Source organism: Acomys russatus, chromosome 22 (assembly GCF_903995435.1).
Source record: "Acomys russatus chromosome 22, mAcoRus1.1, whole genome shotgun sequence".
Lineage (NCBI taxonomy): Eukaryota > Metazoa > Chordata > Mammalia > Rodentia > Muridae > Acomys > Acomys russatus.
In genome coordinates, this window is record NC_067158.1 from 16,461,200 (window position 1) to 16,483,701 (window position 22,502).

At 38.9% G+C, this 22,502-nt stretch overlaps 1 protein-coding gene and 1 pseudogene across 1 annotated transcript; both read left to right on the top strand.

Moving 5' to 3' along the window:
• The first annotated feature begins 14,557 nt into the window (after positions 1 to 14,557).
• On the top strand, positions 14,558 to 15,112 carry LOC127205876 (dCTP pyrophosphatase 1-like; annotated as a pseudogene).
• A 1,459-nt stretch (positions 15,113 to 16,571) lies between these two features.
• On the top strand, positions 16,572 to 16,889 carry Sec61g (SEC61 translocon subunit gamma). The gene has a single exon (XM_051164806.1). The coding sequence runs from the start codon at positions 16,616 to 16,618 to the stop codon at positions 16,820 to 16,822; it is 207 nt and encodes a 68-aa protein (XP_051020763.1). The 5' UTR covers positions 16,572 to 16,615; the 3' UTR covers positions 16,823 to 16,889.
• Positions 16,890 to 22,502: the final 5,613 nt, after the last annotated feature.

Sequence of the window (22,502 nt, forward strand, 5' to 3'; positions counted from 1 at the left end):
TTACTGAAACATTTTACCACAGAGTCAGGTGGCCAGCCTGATCCAGGACAGAGACTTTGGATAAAGCTTTAACCAAACATGCTTGTGTCTAAAGCAGACAGGCCAAATCCCATGTCTAGAGCCAGCTGGTTTGGTTTTGTTTTGTTTGCTTGTTTGTTTGTTTGTTTGTTGTGTTTTGTTTTTAAAAGTAGAACAGCATGTGACAATATTTTTATATTATCCATACCCAAAGACATTTAGTTCTTTGAGGCAGGCACAAGAGGGACGAGTAAAGAAGACTTAGAAATAAGGAATTTTTGGAAGCAAGGAGTGAGGAAAGCTTAGAGGTAACAGGATTTACAAATATTTGCTTGTGAAGTTGCAGAAGTGGTTACAGTCTGTGAGAATTTGGATCAAATGTGGCATGTTCTGCCCAACAAGTTTGTATTGAAGCGAAATAACATTACAAGTTTTTTTTTTTTTTTAAGCAGTGAGGTTTAATGGAAACTTTGAGTCCAAGGAGGAGAAGGTATTTGAAAGGGCAGGTGAGTGATGCTGATGAGTCTAATAAGAGTCAGGCCCCAATAGGAAGCAGGAAAGACATAAACTAGAAAAGCAGATGTCCTTAAAAGTGTGGCAATATAGCATACTGGGAGCATAGTAAGGAGGAGGTGGGAGAGACTTAGAAAGATAGAGAATATAAGTGAATTTTACCAGAAGCAGGATTCCCATAGCATAGGAACAAAGACAGAAGTGTGAGCGAAAAGGTCAGTAAGTGGTAAGTTCCATGGAACAGAGTGTCAATCCCAGGTTGTCCCCCAAAGGAAAGAACTCACCACAGAGATGCCCTGAATCACAATAGAGAAGTGACCCTTTCCAAATGAAAGTCACCCAGGAGGGTGAGGTGAGGCTGCTTGACATACTAGCATGGCTTTTCTTTACCATGCTCCATTGAGACAAAGAGACAGCAGGTATTAGGGAACTAATTAGAGATTGAAAGTGAGAGGCAAAGCAAAAGCTCCACAAGGATGCTTAGCAGGGTGGGTGAAGAGAGGCAAGTGGATACAGCAGGTGGTGGGGAAAAAAATGACTGGAGAGGTATACTCAAAAGGTTAAGTCAAAGTGGCTGTGCTAGTTTGCATTCCCACCAGCAGTGAAGGAGTGCTCCTCTCTCTCCACATCCTAGCCAGCATGTGGTGTCACTTGAATTTTTGATCTTAGCCATGCTGATGGGTGTAAGATGGAATCTCAGAGTCTTTTTGATTTGCATTTCCCTGGTGACTAAGGAGGTCGAGCATTTCTTTAAGTGTTTCTCAGCCATTCGATATTCCTCTGTTGAGAATTCTCTGTTTAGTTCTGAGCCCCATTTCTCAACTGGGTTATATGGTTTGGTGCAAACTAGTACAGCCACTTTGGAAATCTACCTGGCACTATCTCAGAAAACTGGCAATAAGGCTTCCTCCTCAAGACCCAGCTATTTCACTCCTTGGAATATATCCAGAAGATGGTCCAGCACACAACAAGAACATTTGCTCAACCATGTTCATAGCAGCCTTATTCATAATAGCCAGAACCTGGAAACAGCCTAAGTGTCCCTCAGTAGAATGGATAAAGAAACTGTGGTACGTTTACACTATGGAATACTACTTACCTTATTTCAAAGGATACTGCAGAGCCGTAGTAATAAAACCAGACAGCATTATAATGGACCAAAAAAGACATACAGATCAATGGAACAGAGCAGAAGACCCAGATAAAAAGTCAGCTACATAATTTTTTATGAAAACGTCAAAAAAAAAAAAAAAAAAAAAAAACTCACAAGTAGAAATAAATAAATAAATAAATAAATAAATAAATAAATAAATCACATTTTAAACAAATAGTATTAGGGAAACTGGATACCTACATATAAAAGTCTTATAAGAAATTAAGGTACCCTTTTATGCATTCTTAGCCTCCTTGATTAAATTTAAAAATGGACTCAACTGCTTGGGACCATGTTATTACATTTTGAGAGAAAACTTACAAGGCAGGCAAACCATGGATGCCAGCAGGTGCGTGGTCTTAGCAGCTAGAAGGAGAGAGATAAGAGGAAAAGAGATAGGCACAGCCTTTGAGTAAGAGTTCAGGGAATCAGGTGAGTTCAGTCATGAATGTCTGCCAGAAGCAACACATGGGAAGCTGAGTGAAAGTGTCTTCAGGGAGGGAAGGGCCGTGCAAGCATAGAACTTGAGCTTCTGTCTAAAGAAGAGCTAGAAACAGACAGAGTTATGCTTTCTGAATTAGAACTCCGAAAATCAGGTACACCTAAGCAAGCAACTGCATCAAGGAATACAACTCCTGCGAGGTGTAAACATTATCCCATTAAGGAGATAATTATTCTTCCCAGCTTGTTAGCATGCTTTGAGTTGAATAAACTTTTGTGAGGAGGATTCTCTGGCTGACTTAAGGAAACGGTAGTGTGTAATGTTCTAATCTATGGAGCATATGAAAACCATTTCATTTCCACAGAGGGCTAGAGGTAGAACTCCTATTTTGAACATGGCCCTTAACAGGCCTAAACAAAGCCCTGAAACGTATTTCTTTTAATGTGAAATAAGATTGATCCCTAGAATATATAATGAAATTAAAAAGAAAACCTAAATATTAAAAAACCAACAATCCAATGAAAATGGAACTATGGTACTTAATTGAAGCTTTGTAAAGGAAGAAATGCTGAATAAATGTTTTTACAAGTAGTTAAATCAAAACTGCTTTGACATTATATCCCACACCACACAGAATGTTTATCATCATAAAACAAATGGCAAATCAAGGAAACAACACCCTTCACAATAGCCTGAAAAATATTTAGGAGTAAGTTGAATCAATCAAGTGAAAGACTCATATGCCAAAACCTTCAAGCGTCTGAAAAAATCTGAAGAAGATATCAGACGATGGAAAGATTTCCCATGCTCATTGATTCATAGGATTAACATAGTAACAATGGATATCCTACCAAAAGCAATCTACAAATTCAATGCAATCTCCACCAAAATTCCAACACAATTCTCTACAGATCTTGAAAAGACAATTATCAACTTTTTATAGAAAAAACAAAAAACCCAAGCTAGCTAAAACACTCCTCTACAAAACAAAACAAAACCCAAAAAATCCAGAGGTATCACCAGCTCCTGGTTTCAAATTGTACTACAGAGCTAAAACAGACATGTTGAGCAACTGAATCAAATTGAAGACACAGACCTAAATTCTCACACCTATTGGCACCCAGTTTTTTATAAGGAAGTTAGAAATACACATGGGGGGGAAAAGTAAGCATCTTCAACAAATGGCAATGGTCAAACTGGATTTCTACATGTAGAAGAATGCAAATAGATCCATATTTGTCACCATGAACAAAAGCCATGTCCAAGTGGATTAAAGATTTAAACACAAAACCAGACACATTGAACTTGTTAGAAGAGAAAGTCAAAAATATCTTTAAACACATTGGCACAGGAGAATACCTATTGTGCAAGTACAAAGATCAGCAATTAGTAAAGGTGAAGTCATGAAACTTAAAAGCTTATGCAAGGCAAAAGACACCATCAAAATGACAAAGTGGCACCCTACAGAACAGGAATAGTCTAATATCAAAAACATATAAAGAACTCAAGAAACTAGATATCAAAAAAAGCAAATGATCCGACCTAAATGGGGTACAGATTTAAACAAAGAACTCTCAATATAGTAATCTCAAATGACTGAGAAACACTTAAAGAAATGTTCAACATTCTTGGCCATCAGGGAAATGCAAATCAGATCTTCTTTGAGATTACATCTTATACCTGTCAGAATGACTAAGATCAATAACACAAGTGCCAGCTCATACTCCTAAGGATATGGAACAATAGAAAAACTCTCTTATTCCTAGTGGAAGTGCAAACTTGTATAACCCTTAGGGAAATAAGTATGATGTTTCCTCAGAAAATTGGGGATTAGTCTACCTGAAGACCTAGCTATACCACTCTTGGGAATATACCCAAAGGACATTTCATCCTACCACAAGGACACTTGTTTAATATGTTCAGAGCAGCTTTATTCATAAAAGCCAGAAACTGGAAACCTAGGTGTCTCTCAACAGAAGAATGGATAATGACAATGAGGAACATTTATGCAACGGGATAATACTTGGCTTGGCATTGTTTTCAATGACATCATGGAATTTGCAGGCAAATGGGTACAACTACAAAAATTTATCCTGAGTGACGTAATTCAAACCCAGAAAAAACAAGTATGGTATGAATCCCCTTTTAAGTGGATATTAGCTTTTAAGTAAATTATAATCAACATGTAATAAAATGTAGGCTCTAGGCTGAAACATGGATCTTCCTCCAAAGGGGAAATAGAATAAATAGATTTTGTGAGTGGACTAGGGGTATGAAGGGAAGGGAGCAGAAGCTATCAGATGGTAAAGAAGTGATGGAGGGAGAGAGTGCAAGAAGAGGCAGCGGGAATTGGGGGCAACTTGGGGGTGGTGAGGAAATCTAGTCCTGTAAACTCCATGGAACCTATGAGAATGACCTTGGTGAGGACTCCTAGAAATTCAAACTACTGTGTCTAAATTGGCTATATTTTGTATCCAGGCAAGACTTCCTGTGGTGGGATTGGTTTGCATTGGGTTGAGTAGTTGTCTTAAGGTCCCCCATGGAGATCCCTTAACAACCTAGGCTGATGCTAGGACAAGGTATCCTTTCTGAAAACTGAAAGCAGGCTTCCATTGCCTAGGACAGCTTCCACTCAGCTCATTGAATTGAGAGGTTGAGCTGGTGCCTGCATGGAGCCTTTACCCTTACATTTTAGTCTCTTTTGTGCAGAAAGATACTTTGCAGAATGGACAACAATCCAGCTACAAAACCCTTAACCTACAGTCTGTCTTGCCTGCAAGATGTGCTAGGAGCAATGGTGGTCCAGAATTGTGGGAGTGGCTAACCAATGCCTGGTTTAACTAAGGCCCATGCCACAAGAGGGAGCCCATGCCCTACACTGCCTGGGTGACCAGGAAACTGGAGTCCTGAGACATCCAGTAGAACTAAACAAGCCCTGAAAAAATAAAAGTCAATGAAATGATTTTTATGATACTCGGATGTACTCATAGATTGGTGCCTTTTCCAGGTGTCATCAGAGAAGTTTCCTCTTGCAGCAGAGAGAGAGAGAGAGGGTTCAGAGACACACAGCCAGACATTATGCAGACAGAGGTCTCCATCAGGTCCCACCCTTTATAGCTCATGAAAGCCTATGGAAAAGGAATAACTTCAGGTGATGGAGGACACCGTGGTCCTCTGCATATCTTAATAGATACAAGAAAACTGAATTAACTCCCTGCGTGTTATCAGACAATCAGCAGGGAAAATTAATCCACAGTAGTGGAAGAAAAGTGAATCCTCAGAGAATTCTTTGTCTGGTGTCCATATATATATATATATATATATATATATATCTTTCCTTATCTATATATCTTTGCTTTTTATCACTAGGTTGAGATTCTTAAACTCTGAATTGTTAACTTGGAATTGGAATTGGAATCTATACATAAACCCATACATCTATGTTAACATATGTTCAACATATTTGCTGACTCTACTCAGCAGCAGAAAATAATAACATATTCAACAAATGGAGTTGGAAAATTATACATCAATAAGCAAAAAAAAAAAAAAGATGAGAGTTTAAACCTTACCTCCAATCACATTTAAATTTTACTCAAAATGGACTACTGACATAAAATTTAAAACAATGAAAGTCTTAGAAGAAAAGGGAGAACTAAACTTTATGACCTTCTATTCAAATACAACCTTGGATTTGCAGATAGATATCAAAAGCGCCGCTACAAGGGTTAGAATTGTACACCAATATTAAAATCTCACATTTACCGAAGATATCACTAAGACAGCAAAAACAGAATTTATAAAATATTATAAAGCATTTGCAAAAAATATACATGACATGGGGGCTAGTATTCCCAATGCATAAAGAACTGTTTTAGCAACAAAAGGCAAACAACCTGACTATTTATTTATTTATGCACTTTACATCTTGATCATTATCCCCCTCCTTCCTCTACTCCCAGTCCTACCTTCCCTATCTCCCTCCCCAACGCCTCAGAAAAGGGGATCCCCATCCCCATCCACCCATCCAACTACCCCAGCTCATCAGCAGCATCAATAATGAGCTCACCCTTTTCCCTGTGGCCTGGCCAGGCAGCCCCACCAAGATGGAGTGATCAAAAAGCAAACAGCAGAGTCCATGCCAGAGACAGGCCCTACTCCCCTTGCTAGGGGACCCACATGAAGCCTAAGCTGCCCATCAGCTACATTTATATAGGGGATCTATGTCTAGTCTGTGTATGGTCCTTGGTTGGTGCTTTAATATCCACAGCCCACCCTGGGCCCAGGTTAGTTGGTTCCATTGGTCTTCTTGTCAAGTTCCTGTCCCCTCTGGGTCCTTCTGTCCTTCCTCCCACTTTTCCATAAGGCTCCCTACACTCTGCTCAGTGTTTGGTTGGGACTCTTGGTAGCTGTTTCAATCAGTTGCTGGGTGGAGTCTCTTAGAGGACAGATATGCTAGGCTCTTGTCTGTGAGTATAGCAGAATACCATTAATAGTGTAACAGGTTCGCTCTCTTCCATGAAGTGGGTCTCAGGTTGGGCCAGGCATTGTGCTTGCTTGGTTGGTTGGTTGGTTGAGTGGTTGGTTGTTGGTTGTTTTTATACCATCATACATTTTCTTTTTTCTTTTAATTCACTTTACAGCCTGATCTCAGCCCCTCTCCTTTCTCCCAGTCCCACTCTCACATCCCTCCCTTATCCTTCCATCCCCTTATCATCAGGGAAGGGGAACCCCCCATGGGTACCAACCCACCCTGGTACATTAAGTTGCAGCCGAACTAGGGGCACTACCTCCCACGGAGGTCAGACAGACAACCCAGATATGTGAAAGGGATCCAAAGGCAGGTAACAGACCCAGAGAGAGCCATCCTCTCTAATTGTTAGGGGACCCCAATGAAGAACAAGCCACACATCTATTACTTATTCATAAGGGTCTAGATCCACCCCCATTTGTTCTTTCTTTGGTGGATCAGTCTCTGTGAGCCACCATGGGCCCAGGTTTGTTTACTCTCTAGGTCTTCTTGTGGTTTCCTTGATCCCTCCAGCTCCCTCAATCCTTCCCCCCATCCCCTCTACCCTGCCAAGCTCCACCTATTATTTGGCTGTAGGCTTCTGCATCTGTTTCCATCCATCTGCTTCTGGATCAAGCCTCTCAAAAGATAGTTATGCTAGGCTCCTGTCCGCAAACAAAGCAGAGTATCATTAATCGTATCAGGGGTTGGTTCTCTCCTATGGGGTGGGTCTCAAACTCAGCCTGTCATTGGTTAGCCAGTCCCTCTATCTCTGCTCACCCTGTATCATTGCACTACTATTAAGCAGGACAAATTTTGTGTTGAAGGTTTTGTAGATGAGTTGGTGTCCTCACCATTCCACTGGATACAAAATAAACTGTAGCTCTCCGTTAAACAAACAATAGACAGGCTAACAAAGAAACACCCTTCACAATAGCCAAAAATAATAAAAAGTATCTTGGTATAACTCTAACCAAGCAAGTCAGAGACCTGTGTGACAAAACTTCAAGTCTCCGAAGAAAGAAATTGAAGAAGATATCAAAAGATAGAAAGATCTCCCATTTTCATAGATTGGTAGGATTAACATCATAAAAAATGGCCATCGTACCAAAAGCAATCTACAAATTCAATGCAATTCAAATCAAAATTCCAACACAATTTTTCACAGACCTGAAAAGATCAATTCTCAAGTTCATATGGAAAAATAAAAAATCTGGGAGAGCTAAAACAATCTTGTACAATAAAAGAACCTGATTTTAAACTGCACAAAGGGATTGAATAGACACTTTCTCCAAAGAAGATGTAATAATGGCCAACAAGGTAATAGAGAGAGAGTTGACTATCCTTCTGGACTTATGCCCTTTACATTTAGCATTCACTCTTTCTCAAATATGTAAAATACTTCACAGCTTTCCTTAATTAAAATTCATAAAAATCTCATTTCAAAGCTTACCTTTAGATATTTAAATTTGTCAGTATGAATAGGGACTATATTCAAAACGTTCATCCATTGCTATGGAACAGACACTGAGCAATTAGGATGGACATTGTTTATAGCCATTGTTTCAGATGTCCTGGACTGGACCAGCTGCACCCTAGTCTTAGAGAATGGCAGAGAGTTGGCATGGCAACAGGCTTGCCTCCACCTCCACCCTTTGTTGGTGTTACCAAAAGCATCATGCCAAAGCTTGATCTTGAATGGTTTACTTGATTCATGATGAGTAGAAGCAAATCACTCAGGTGGTAAATTAGTCCAATCTGACAACCAGATTATTTTTGCTATTGTGTTTCCAATTGTTGCAGTGGAGCATTGTTAGCAAGTTGGTCGCACGCTGAATTGAATGTACTAGTGTGGCTGTTCACATCATGTCCTGTACATTCCCAGCCCTTCACTCATATTACATCACTTATTTAACACCATATAAAGTCCACCTTATTATTACCAAAATTAACTGTTTCTTTTTGTAGGTGTAAGCCATCCAGGGACAGGACTAAGCTTCTTTATTCCTAGTACCAATGATATTGCCCAGAATAGTTGTGAAATTCAAAAAATTTTGACACATTGTTAAAATTTTGAAAAAGCTTTTAGTCCTTGTGAGCACTTACATTATTTAAATTTGATCTGCATTGGATGCCTTTCTTTTATCTTGTTTTTAACAGGAAAACAATTAACAGAGAAAGGACCCTTCATAATGCTGCTAAAGTAGCAGTTACACAGACATTTGTCAACTTCCACATAGAAGGAAAACAAACAGTTCATGTGAGTCTATCTGTAAAAAATGATGCTTTCAGATATCATATAAAGTGAGATACAAATATTTTTACAATTCTGATAAAATAATTACTCAACAAGAAACTTAAGATTTTTATACTATAAGCCTGTTGTTTTTAAAACTCATACAACTGAAGCCTGCAAATTATCTAAGTTAGTGTCAAATTTTATTGCACAATATGTGTTCATGTGAGATAGTTAGAAATTGCATAAAATACAAATAAAAATACGTTGCATCCAATAAAATGTCTGGAAATGTGAGTGAAATGCTTGTGAACATAATTACAAATTTTTCATGGCTTCATCTATTGCATTTATTCTGGAAGAATATGTTTACTATAACCACTAATTGCTTCCTTTCTTGTCTAAGCACAAGTAACTTATTTTGAGTGTACAGCTTTAATTTCCTGGTGTGATTTTATGTTATGTTCTTTCCAAAGATTTGGGGTTTTTTTCTTTATTTATTTCTATATGTGAGTCTGTGTGAGGTATATGCATGTGAGTATAGGTCTTTCTGGATGCCAGAAGAGGATGCAGATTCCCTGAAGCTGGGGTTAAAGGCAGCTGTGAGCTGCCCTGTAAATGTTGTTTTTATTTCTTCAGATGATGGAATGAAATGAAAGCTATACCCAACCTTTGCTAACACACAGCTTGGGCTTAGCCCAATATGTTTCTATCTAAATATCCCTAGACCTAAGCCTGTAAGCTTCTAACCTCTAAACCATCTAATCTTCCACAAACCAAGACCTTGAAGGCTCAGTTTCCTGTCTTCATCTGCAAACCTAGGCCTAGAATGTTTTCAGCCTCCAAGACTTATTAATAAATAAACACACACTTTCTAGTTCTTCCTGAACTCTGGCTGGCAGGTTCAGCTTAGCTGTTTTGGCTCAAAACTCTGAGCTCTTACTGATTCAAACTGGCTTCTTTCCTCTTTTCATGGCTGGGAAGAACTGCTTTTGAGCTGTTTGAACTGAACTGCATGAACTCAACTATACTCAACTGAATTGCATTGAATTGTACTGTACTCCTAAACTCTATTGTATTGTATCCACGAACTCTACTATACTGTGCTTTTCTCCTCTCTCTCTGCACTGTCTGTCTAACTCTCTCTCTCTACACTATTCTTAAGTAGCCTCTCTCTCATGAGAGTTGGGTGTATCCTATTTCTGACTCATTCTGTCAAATCTTTCTCTGATTCATCACTTTGTCTGCCCCTCAATTAGATGTCATTATTTGGGATTAAATGTGCATATTTAAAGGTATGTCTGTATTCTAGCCAGAGAGATTAAAGGTGTGTATTGCAGCCAGAGGGATTAAAGGTGTATACTAAGGGCATGTCTGTACTCCAGCTGGACCAAACAGGTCTTTGGATGCAATCCCTTGCCAAAGTAGCAATGTTGATGGATTCAAATTCCTCTACACTGCCCAGAGTAGGTGCTGGAAAAAAAATTCAGTTCCTCTGCCAGAGCAGCAAGTAATCTTATCCAGTGAGCCATCTCTCCTGTTCTTATTTCTAAAACATTCATTTTCTCTTGTTTTGTTAGCTTACAGTTATATTTTATTAACATAATATGCTTGTAGCTATACTGAAACAGTCTCAAGATCTTCTTTTCCATTGATTATTTTAAACTTATTACTGATGTCAGGAAGCACATACATGCCATGGTGTATAAGTGGAGATCAAAGGACAGAGCTCCCTTCAGAGTCAGTTCTTTCCTTCTACCATGTGAAGTCTGGAGAGTGAACTCTGTTTCCGGATCTGGGAGACAAGTACATTAACAAAGTGAGCCATCTTGTTGGTCCTAATTATCTTCAATTTCTTAATTTATGACACATATGTGTTTTAATAAAGATTAAGAGAGGACACCTTTCATTACCGTCATTTACAATATGTATTTGGCATGAGGAAAATGGAGAGAAATTCCAGCATATTATATTTGACTTCTGGGTTTTGAAGGAAGACCAAACCTGGGTCCATAAACTACTTAACAGAAGGTCTGAGAAGTTTACTGCCTAGTCAGGCCCCCAAAAGGTGAGCCCAGACAGCAAAGTAAGCAAAGAAGAAATATGTTTTGACTTCACCATGAAATGGCCACTCTAGTACCCATATAAGCAGAGCTACTGTTGAAATAGTGCTGAAATAAAAAGCATCAAGTAAAAGCAAGGTGAGGAATCATGCTCCACTGAGCTGCCTTTGCACTTAGCTACTGCCTTTTTCTCACTCTCAGAAGTCTGTAGGTTAGGAGGTAAAACAGAGCTCAGCTAAAAACTTAGGCATGCAGAGAATCAGAAAGCGGATACAGCCATGAGGCACACTGAACTCTGAGAACAGAAGTCAGAACACAGTCAAGCAGGGAGATTGCAGGATGGCTGAAGAGAATAAGGACATTTCCTAAGCTGTGAGAGACATAACAACTCCCTCCAGGTGGTTCAAGTAGCCCAGTGGGAAAGACCTAAAGACAGTGTCATTATTTGACCTCATATATACCTCATATAACAATCAACATTGAATCCTGTATATTCAAATTTCCAATTAACTTCTGAGCCCCCTACTTTTAACTATTAAAAGGCAGCCTTGCATAATCTGAGAAGAAAGTTCTTGTTGTGAAAGACAGAGAGATCTTGAAACAATAGGAAAAAAATTGGAAGACACAAAGAAAAAATATTGGGAGAAGCAAATAAAATCAAAATAAAAATTGTGTACTGGGTTGGTGAAGTGTTTCTCATTCAATTCCTTAGAACACAGAAAAAAAGCCAACTATCTAAACAAAACGAACAAACATACAAAAAACAAATGTGATGCATTTGCTATACACCTTCTCTGGGAAGTCAGATATTGGTAATTCCTGGGGCTCCCAGGCCAGCCAGGCACCCTAGTAATATTCGGCAATTCCCAGTCCAGTGAGAGACTGTGTCTCAGAAAACAGAACAAGTTAATGCATTCCTCTGGCCTCAATAGACACACACACACACACACACACACACACACACACAGTGTTTGTGGAATTACTCTGTCCATGAAGTAAGTAAAGACATTAAATCAAGGTAAATATTTAATATGTGTCAATATAATATATAATTATAAAACTATATGTAATATGTAATTTGTGACACTAAGTAGTCACACATATAATCTATTTGAAATAATATATGATACATATTTATACTGTATGTATAATATTGAACAAAGCAAAATAGTCTTAAAAACTAAAGACATGAAATCATGAAAATAAACTGAATAGACAAAGTTTAAATTAAAGAAATGGGTGCATTTTTACAAAGTATACTAAAAAATGGAAAATACAAAAGACATGAAAATTAGAGTTTCTGTTCAAATGTTCTAACAATCAAACCATACAGATTATAAAAGAAGATGATGACAAGGCCCAGATTCTCACTGGGAAAAGAATTCAAGAAACCTTCTGAGATGCGAAGTGTGGGGCAATGGGTTCCAAACCGGCAAGTGTCACTAATGCCCTCAAAATGACCTGCGAGATAACCTACAAAACCGCCTTCTCCCTCATTCCTTTGAAGAACTGTTTCTGCAGGGGAACCTAGGACCTGGAACCTCACTATTTACCAAAACCTTCAAGAAAAACAGTGCATGAACATTTGTCAAAGCCAAGTGCAGGCTCACACAAGTGTGCAGATCGTAGAAGCAGATGACCCCAGGACAAGCCATCAGTTCACAGTCTCTTGCCCTGTATTCACGGACATCCTTGGGAACTCGGGGTACAGTAAGGCAAATAGACGTCAACTACAGTTTTCTTTTAAAACTCCATAGCATCAAGTGTTTGAGCTCTAAAAGAAGTCTCAAATTCATTATCTAACTTTACCTTGGAAAAACCCAGGAAGACAACGAACTAAATCCATACAAGCAGGAGAGTAAGCTGGTAGAGATTTGGGCATGTCAGGTGGCATGGCTGGCTTTCAGACCCACATGGCAAAGCCATGGCTTATTCTACCAACAGGTTATCACTGTGATTGGTGGGAGATGATGGTTAATATTTTATAAATAGGCCAAATTTTATGCATTAAGACTAGTGAGTTAGGAAACTCTGGGTAAGAGTCATTGATCGTACAGCTGAGTGTAACCACACTTCTTTGAAGGGAATCTATATGACACAGGAGCCTGTTGGCCAAGGCTCATAATCCCCACAGTAATATACGTGCCTGTGAAATGTATGATTCAAGAATACCACTGCTACCTTCATATGCCACATGAGTAGGCTGTGGAGAGCCACTGCAAGACTTAAAAGGACCAGAGCAGAGGATCAACTTCATCTCCTAATTTAAAATGTAATGTCTAAAAGAGCATCTTTTTTGAAGCAATTAAGATATTTTTGTGGATATCACTTCTTTTCTAAAAAAAAAAAAACTGAGGACCAGTGCACAGCGCTCCCTAGAGGGTCCTGTGAATGAAATGCCAAAACATCTATTCATGGTTTGGAAGAACTAAAGCAGCCAGTACTTTTTGATGAAAGCCCAGGATTAGTATGTGGCTCTGTTCTGGTTAGCTTCTGTCAACTTGACCCACTATAGTCATCCGGGAATCAGGAACTTCAAGGTGAGGAATTTCCTCCATCAGGTTGGCCTGTGATATGACTGTGGGGTCATCTTCTTGATTAATGATCGGTGTGTGAGGGTCCAGCCCACTGTGGGTAGCTCCAACTCTGAGCAGTGGCCCTCGGTAGTACAGGAAAGCAGGCTGAGCAAGCCACGCAAAGGAATGCAGTAAGCAGCACTGCTCGGTGGCCCCTCCTTCAGTTCCTGCCTTGAGTTCCTACCTTGGCTTCCCTCAGCTTGTAAGCTGGAATAAATAAATCCTTTCCTTCCCCAAGTTACCTCTGTTTGTGGTGTTTATCAAAAAAAAAAGGAAGTAAACTAGGAAAGGCTTGTAGTTATTAAATGACATCCACATAATGAATAAAATGCTCCTAAGTATCTCTGATCCCTGGTCTCCACAAAGGCCGTTCTGTATGCCAGAGTCTCCATGGAGTAAAATATTATAGCGAGCAATAAAAGATGGCAATAAATTTGTGGGGAACACATAGAAATGCCATTGAGAGAACTAGCATTTTAGTAGTTACCTGGATATTACCTGAAAAAAATATGAAATAGATAGATAGATGATAGATAGATAGATAGATAGATAGATAGATAGATATGGAGCTATATAACTCTACTTTGTTTTTCATGTCAATCTCATCCCATAGTAAATATCATGACCACTTTATGAAATGTGGACTTCAGTAGATTCTCAAAGGTCATAATTTTCCTGGGATTCATAGTATTAAATATGCCACTGATAGATATTGGAATTTTTGCTTTTTTTTTACTGGTGTAGCATTGAGGTCCTCACCCCTCTTTGTAGAGCTTCACTTTAGCTTGGAAAAGTTTTCACTCAGCTAGTCAGCACTCATATCTCTCCAAGCACCCTGAGGCAGCAATTCCTGAAACTTTTACATGTGGATGGCTTGGGTGGTGCTGTTTCCACACTTGGTCTCACTTAGGTAGGGCATTGATTTTTAAGCTGGAGTAATAGAAGGCCATTTCAGAAAACTAGGAGATAAGTAAGCCAACATTTAAAAGTTATATAAAATTCTATTTAAGAAGAAAAGAGCTGTGAGGCTGGGACCGGTGGGAGGAATGTCCCAAGCTGGTGGCAATGCGCGCGGTGATGCGGAGCAGGAAGACTCCGCTGCTGCCAGCCCGTTCAGCTTCAGCCTGGAGCCTACGCTAGAGGACATTCGACGTCTCCATGCAGAGTTTGCTTTGGAGCAGGACTGGGACCAGTTCCACCAGCCTCGGAACCTGCTCCTAGCCTTGGTGGGAGAAGTGGGCAAGCTTGAAGAACTCTTTCAGTGGAAGTCCGATGAGGAACCCGGTCCTCAAGCATGGCTGCCGAAGGAACGAGCAGCCCCTTCAAGAGGAGCTTAGTGATGTCCTCATCTACCTGGTAGCATTAGCAGCCCGTTATCACGTGGATTTACCTCAAGCGGTAATCTCCAAAATGGACACCAACCGCCTGCATTACCCAGTCCATCTGTTGCGAGGTTCTGCCTGCAAGTACCCAGACTTGCCCCGTGGGACCATCTCTGAGAACCAGGCTGCGGGGGCTGCAGACCCTGCCTCTGAGTTGAAAGACCAGACCTCCACCTAGAAACACAGTGTCTCAAGAGCAGAGATGGACTTGTTCTAGTCTGGTCTTCTTAAATGATGTATCTGAGGCCACAGCGTGTTTTCTCTCTCAATAAAATGACTTAAGGCAAAAAAAAAAAAAAAAAAAAAAAAAAAATAGAAGAAAAGAATCAATAGTTTGGCTCATAACTTTTTAGCCTTGTATACATATATGTGTATTAGTTATGTACTTTTACTAATATGTTTTTCTAAGAATGCCAGTATAATTCAATATAAGAAACAAAATAACATTATAATTTGTAATAACTGCTGCTTTGAGTATGCTATAATTTATTTAAATATAGCTAAAGACTAGAAAAGCAGTTTTATCAATACAAAATAGACTTTTAGGGGCACAAAATGAAAATTATCCTGAGACTATGTGGGAAAGTACTTTATGTTTTGATAAATGAATTGATTTTTTTTTAAAAGCATTTATACTAACCCTTCTATGTAGATGAGGATCTAGTTTCTAAGAAATAAATAAAGATGAATCAGGCAAGGATTCTGGTCTCAAGGGGCTTGCAATGTATGAGGAAAGATATCAGCACTTCAAAAAAAAAGACTTATTCAAGAAGATAAACAAAAGTCAAGGTTGAAGTGTAGAGATGGCCTTTGGTACGTGTACATAAAATACCACAGTTAGATCAGGATGGCTCCAAATGGGTCACCGGAAGAGGAGGTGGGTTGTAAAATAATGATGTCATTTAGTTGAGTGCTTCAAATTCTTGAGTTTAGACCAAAACTGACTACAAAATTCCATAATAAGGGAGAGACAATCATGAAAAATGTACAACGGGGGAGATTAATATAAATCCTGACAGTTCCTGGAACAAACACCAGCTCCACACAGAGATAGACATGTGGAATGAAGAGCCAAGTAGTTAATTAGTTGGAGAACACAGAAGAGAGATGACTCTATGTACAGGTTTTCCTTGCATGTGTGAGAAATTATATGCATCACAACACATCACAACCACGGATTGAAGTGGACATGACTGACTCTACTTTGTTAATAGTGAGCAACTGAGAGTCAGAGGATGCCAAACTGGTCCTCTAATAATACAGACAACACTGGGAGTCCTGTGAACTCAAAAGAGTTCACACTTAAAGATAACAACTTTCGCTCAACTCATTGCCACTCAAAGACAATTGAATGGATCCTGAAAAAAAATCCTAATCGTGTGTATGTGTGGTGTGTGTGTGTGTGTGTGTGTGTGTGTGTGTGTGTGTGTGTGTGTGTGTAATATATCAGTTTGGTTTTTCCAGATAGGGTTTCTCTGTGTAACATCTCCGGCTGTCCTGGAACTCTCTTTGTACCACACCTGGATGGAAGGTCTAAAGTTTTTAGGAAAATACAAAAAAAGGTAGAGAGATAACAACTTTATTTCCATCATATGGTTCTCTAACACAATCAATTGAGTGATTTGTTTTTCGTTGATGATTTTTTTTTTTCTAGATCAAGAAATATTTGTGGTCCTACGCTACGTGTCTCTTCTCTCTCAAGCTGCCATCCCACAAACAGTCATGGATCAGGTAATTCAATTTGTTGAGCCAAGTCGACAGTTTGTAAAGGACTCAATTCGGCTGGTTAAAAGATGCACCAAACCCGATAGAAAAGAATTCCAGAAGATTGCCATGGCCACAGCAATAGGATTTGCTATCATGGGATTCACTGGCTTCTTTGTGAAACTGATCCACATCCCCATCAATAACATTATTGTGGGTGGCTGAGTCTCATCGTGGGAACTAGTGAACAAATGAGGGTGTGATAAGCTCATGAAGTAAAGAGTTGCCTGCATACTTTGTGTCTTTCTTTCCTTTTCTCTTCCCTATGAGGCTTCCTATTTCTAAATTAAAATAATTTCAAAATAAACATTTTTTCCATAACAACAAAAAAAAAAGAAATATTTGTGAATTGTCCCTCAGTAGAAGAATGGATAAAAAAAAACTGTGGTACATTTACACTATGAAACACTACTCAGCTACTAAAAACAAGGAATTCCAGAAATTTGTGGACAAATGGATTGAACTAGAAATGATCATAAGGAGTGAGTTAACCCAGAAGCAGAAAGAGTCAAATGGTATATACTCACTTATAACTGGACAATAGACCAAGGGGTATGTCCCATGAAAGTCTTCACCTACCAGGAAAGTGGGACAGAAGGGAGAACATCCTATTGGGACTCTAGGTGAGAGAAGCATGGGATAACGGAGAAATAGAAGGATCCAGAGGGTAATAGAAGCCTACAAGAAGAACATTATGATGGGCGGATCTGGGCCCAGGGGTTCTGCTCAAACTATGGCACCAACCAAGGACAATATGTGCAGTAAACATCAAACCTCTACGCAGATCTAGCCAATAGACAGGACATTCTCCAAAGCTGAGTGGAGAGTGGGGTCTGACTTTCACACGAACTCTGGTGCCCCATATTTGACCACATCCCCTCGATGGGGAGGCCTGGTGGCACTCAGAGGAAGGATAGCAGGCTACCAAGAACAGACTTGATATCCTATGAGCATATACAGGGAGAGGAGGTCCCCCTCAGTCACAGACATAGGGGAGGGGATTAGGGTGAAAGTGGAAGTAAGGGAGGAATGGGAAGATACAAGGGATGGGATAACAATTGAGATGTAATATGAGTGAATTAACAAATAATAAAAAAGTGAAAAATATTTGTGATCATATTTCATATAGAGACATGCATTCACTATATACAATATACTGTTTTAGAAATACTATCTTCATTTACATCTGTAAAGACACAGATACCAACTACACAGACCTCTGGGTCATCTGATCAATCATTTTATTACCTGAGTAAACTTATAGGTTAGAATTCAACTCTGGTAAAAAGAAATCAAAAACTGTTTTAAGACTGAAAATGGCTTACCATTAGTTCTAACACCTACTGAGTCTTTCTGGTTAGGGCCAATATTATAGTTTCCTCAACAGTATGTGGCAGCCACTTTATACATGCCCTTGCCCACTTTGGCATGAAATGGAAAAAGCAGTTCATCCAGGAACCAGGAAACAATAGTGACAGAGGAGAATGGTAAAGAAGGCTATGGACTGGGCTCAAAGCAACAAATAGAAGTCAAGACCATGCTCTCCTAACAGACTGGACCTTCTGCATAGCACACTAGAGAAGCTGTTGTAACTAGGTTGTTTTTGTTTTTTTGTTTTTTTGTTCTTTTTTTTTTTTAGCGATAGCACGCATTCTTCCACACTATCGTCACTGTTACTAGCCCCGAGTGACGTCTTCTCTGTTGTGTTGTAATAGTTAACCTGATGGCCTCCAATAAATGTGGGTTTTTTTTTTTTTTTGGGCAGAGGCTGAAGGTGAGGATGGGGGTGAAGGGTGGGAGGCTGAAGACAGCTAAGCTGTTTGAACACATTTGCTTTCCGTGTACAACTGCTTGCAAGTGTCTTTAACTTCAGTTCTAGGGGATCTGAACCTCTGTCCTCCTCCAGCATTAGCATATGTAGCCTACACACACACACACACACACAGAGAGAGAGAGAGAGAGAGAGAGAGAGAGAGAGAGAGAGACACACACACACACACAGACAAATACAGAGAGAGAGACAAAGACACACACACACACAGAAAGAGAGAGACACACACACACACACAGACAAACACACACACTTCTCACACCCATATCCAGAGAAGATAATTCATCAAAATATTAAGAGCCTTTATTGGGTGATTACACTATTATTTATAAGTATATATCTTATACATTCTTATAATTTTCCAAGTGGCTTCAAATGAGCAGATATATTTGTTAAGTGCACTTTATATAAGTTTTAATATCGGTGAGCAAATTTTGTCTTTTTCCTCACCAGACTATAAGAAATTTGAGCTCCATAAAAAAATATGGATCTACAGACCTCAGGATCATAAAGTGATTCCTTTATACATTTATTTATTCATATTTATAATTTATACATTATAACAAAATTTCTATCAGCAAATTTCTGTTTAAATAGAAGAATAGAAAGTTACAGTAACATGGTGATATGTAATATATAATACACTCCTGAAAATATGTAATGATGTCTTCCTATAGAAACTCTGAGTAGGAAAACAGCACCGTACAGTAGAAATATCAAGTGAAAATAAAGAATCATACCTCATCCAGTTTGAATTACTTACAGAAAATCTGTAATGCAGCTATGGATGATGAAGTATATTGTGTACTTTCTTAATCACCAAAGGAAAAGGTCCAAAATGAGTGTCTCATTTTCCTGTTTTTGTGATAAAATACCTTGACAAAAAGCAAGATGTGTGTTGCGGTGGGGGAGTTTGTTCAGTCCCCCACAGCAAGGAAGTCCCAGCAGCTGGAGCTTGACAGAACCTCATATCCACAGTCAAGGCCAGAGAGCAAGGCTTCGGCTCAGCTCCTGCCCTTTACTTACACAGGAAAGGATTTACAGCATCTAAAACCTTACTTTAGGGAGAGAATGTGTTTACTTGGCTCACACATCCTGATCATAGACTGCCATTAAAAGATTTTTTTATTTAGTAGATTATAAAGATCACACAGAAAATAGACAGAGATCGATACACTATGTACATGTGTTAGACTCAATATTCTTAAGAAGACATTTCTCCCTCAGTGCATTTGTGGGCTCAACTGACAAAGAGTCCACTATTTCCATATAGAAATCCAAGATTGATCCAACTAACACAAATATTTGAAAAGCTATTGGAACTAACATTTATCGATTATAACTCTTACAAAACTACTAACTTAAACAGCATAAAGTATATCTCTGTCAACACATAAACCTATGGGACAGAATACGAATTTAGGAAACAGGATAGAAATTTGAAAATTTCTGAAAGAACATCATCCAGTGAAAGGTGCTAGAAGTCTTGGAGGTGTCTTATGAAAAGAAGTCAACCTGGATCTCGGTTTCATGCAAGAAACCTACAGCAGATTGTAGACCTATACCTAAAGGCTGAGATACAAGAGCTGGAGAGAGGGCTTTGCGGCTAAGGGTGCATACCACTCTTGAAGAGGACTCAAGTGCACTTTACAAACCCACCTATGGCAGCTCATAAGCCCCACTGGTTCCAGCTCCAGGAAATCCAAGCACTATCTTCTGGCCTCTGCAGACACCTACATATACAAAGACATGCACATACATACATACATACATACATACATACATACATACATACCCTAGCATAAAACATCCAAGGGAAAACATGGAAAGAACTCTCCTAGACCTCAGGGTAATAAAACTAGTTTTAAAAATAGTTTTTAAAGTAGCAATGAAAAAGACATGTTTTATAAGTTAGAATGTATAAATAAAAAGTGCTACTTTTCAAGAGAAAAAAGTAAAAGTTGAAACATTAAAAACTTCCTAAAACTAATGAAAGCAGAGGTAATTATAATATTTTATGGATTTAGATTCAAAATATATGAAATCTAGTTACTCAATACAAAAGATCGGCGACCCATTTTTCCAGAAGTGCATTTTTCCAGAAGTGCATTTTTCCAGAAGTGCACCTGTGAGCTGATTCCTCACAGAATATGACATGAAAGGCCAAAAGTACATAAGAAAGTGTCAACACTGATTAGTCAAAAAGCAAGTACAGTTACAAAACACACTACAATATTCCTTCACCTTCACTAGAGAGGTTAAAATTGTGCAATTATTAACATCAATGCTGACAGGATATGATACCATGGGGGCTTTCAAGGACTTCTGGTAGAAGCTTAGAAGGCATACAGGCATTTTGGAAGGTAACTTGGAAATGTCTTATAAGTCTATATACCATAAGCACAATAATTCAATTTTTTTCCTGAAAGTGTATGTCTACACAATTACTAATGTAAAAAGTGCTCAATCTGCCTCAATCCTAATAATAAAAATGTAGACATCATTCAAATGTCCATTAACAAGTGGATGGAAGAAAATAACTGATAGTGTCACAAAACTGCATTCCATAATAGAAAGGATTAGCTTCCTGATTATGTGGGCATTGGATGAATCACAAAACCATAGTCAAAAAAGGCCAGAGACAAGATGTATGATTCTCTGGATGGAAATCCATCAGCAAAATGAAAGCGGCTTTTGGAGATGAGGTTGTGTGGAGTTGGCAGCCACATAAAGAATTGTCTTGAAAATATAATACACTGAATAGGTAATAGTGTATATCATGCTTGGTGTGTTAGGTACACATATCTGAACATTGGTTAAAATGCATTAAACCTATAAAATTTGTGCTTCGTATGCTATGTCAACTGTTTTGGGTTTTTTTTTTGAAAAAGCATATTCTACATCCTTAGATGATCATCTAATGAGAACCATCATATGAGTTTATTCCTCGCAGTCCAAAAAATGTTTATTATTATGCTGATTTGGCATTTGGTACAATTTTAATAGCCACAGGCTCAATAAGAGCCAGCAGTGAGTCTTCATAAATAACAGCTGTAGTGGTGTTAAATAGAGGCCACTGACTTTATGGGAAGCCCTGCTAATGAAGCATTGAAGTAGTTTAAATAGAGAGAAATGTTGGAGGATCCAGGCCCCACCAGGCAGGAATCTTCTGACAGTGCTGGGCTGGGAGGAACAGAATAATTAAAGGCATGGGTCTCCCACGCTGTGTGCAGGCATGGGGCTTCAGGAAGACTCCCTGCCCCCTCCTCCTCTTCCTAACTACTGTGACTGGTTTCAATTGCGTCTGTTTTATAGTTTATTTTATATCTGATTTGTAAGTTTATTTTTGTAATTGTCTAACAGCTGTAAGCCTAAGGATTTGCAGTGTTTGGCATTTGCATATGTTTAAGTAAAATTATAATAAAAAGAATTTTACACTGAGGGTCCATGTGAACAGTTTCTCTTTTAAAATAGATCAATACATTACTCAAGACTGGAATATGCTGAGTGTTTCTAAATGGTGTTGTAATTGGAAAAGGTCCAGAAATCTTGACTGGAAGTTGTGGCTGCCAGAAAGAAAGAAAAAAATGTAACAGAGCTGGCAATGGAGACTCTGTGCACAATTCAGGCCAGTTCTGCCTCTGAAAGCACACAGGCAGAGTTGCTGGGGTGGTATGAAAGAAATTCTTGTGCAGAAAAGGCAGTGGCTTAATTTCTGAGTGAGAGGACACTTTTGAGAGCTCTGAAAATAGGCTCCAAATCCACTTACAGTCTAATCATTATGGTGGGATTTTTGACATTTGTAGATATGCTCAGGAGCCACAGTTCGAACTGTGACTGAGCTGAATTCAATTAGTGAACTTATGGAAGCATGTGATTTACCAGAGCTGTGAATGTATACACACACACACACACACACACACACACACACACACACACACATACACACACACACACACAAAAAAAAACAACTTTAAAAAATCCTTGGGAGAGGAAGAAAGAGGTAGAAGAGAA

Excerpts from the sequence above, each read along its gene's own strand:
- Sec61g (XM_051164806.1), top strand. The coding sequence starts at position 16,616 with ATGGATCAGGTAATTCAATTTGTTGAGCCAAGTCGACAGTTTGTAAAG.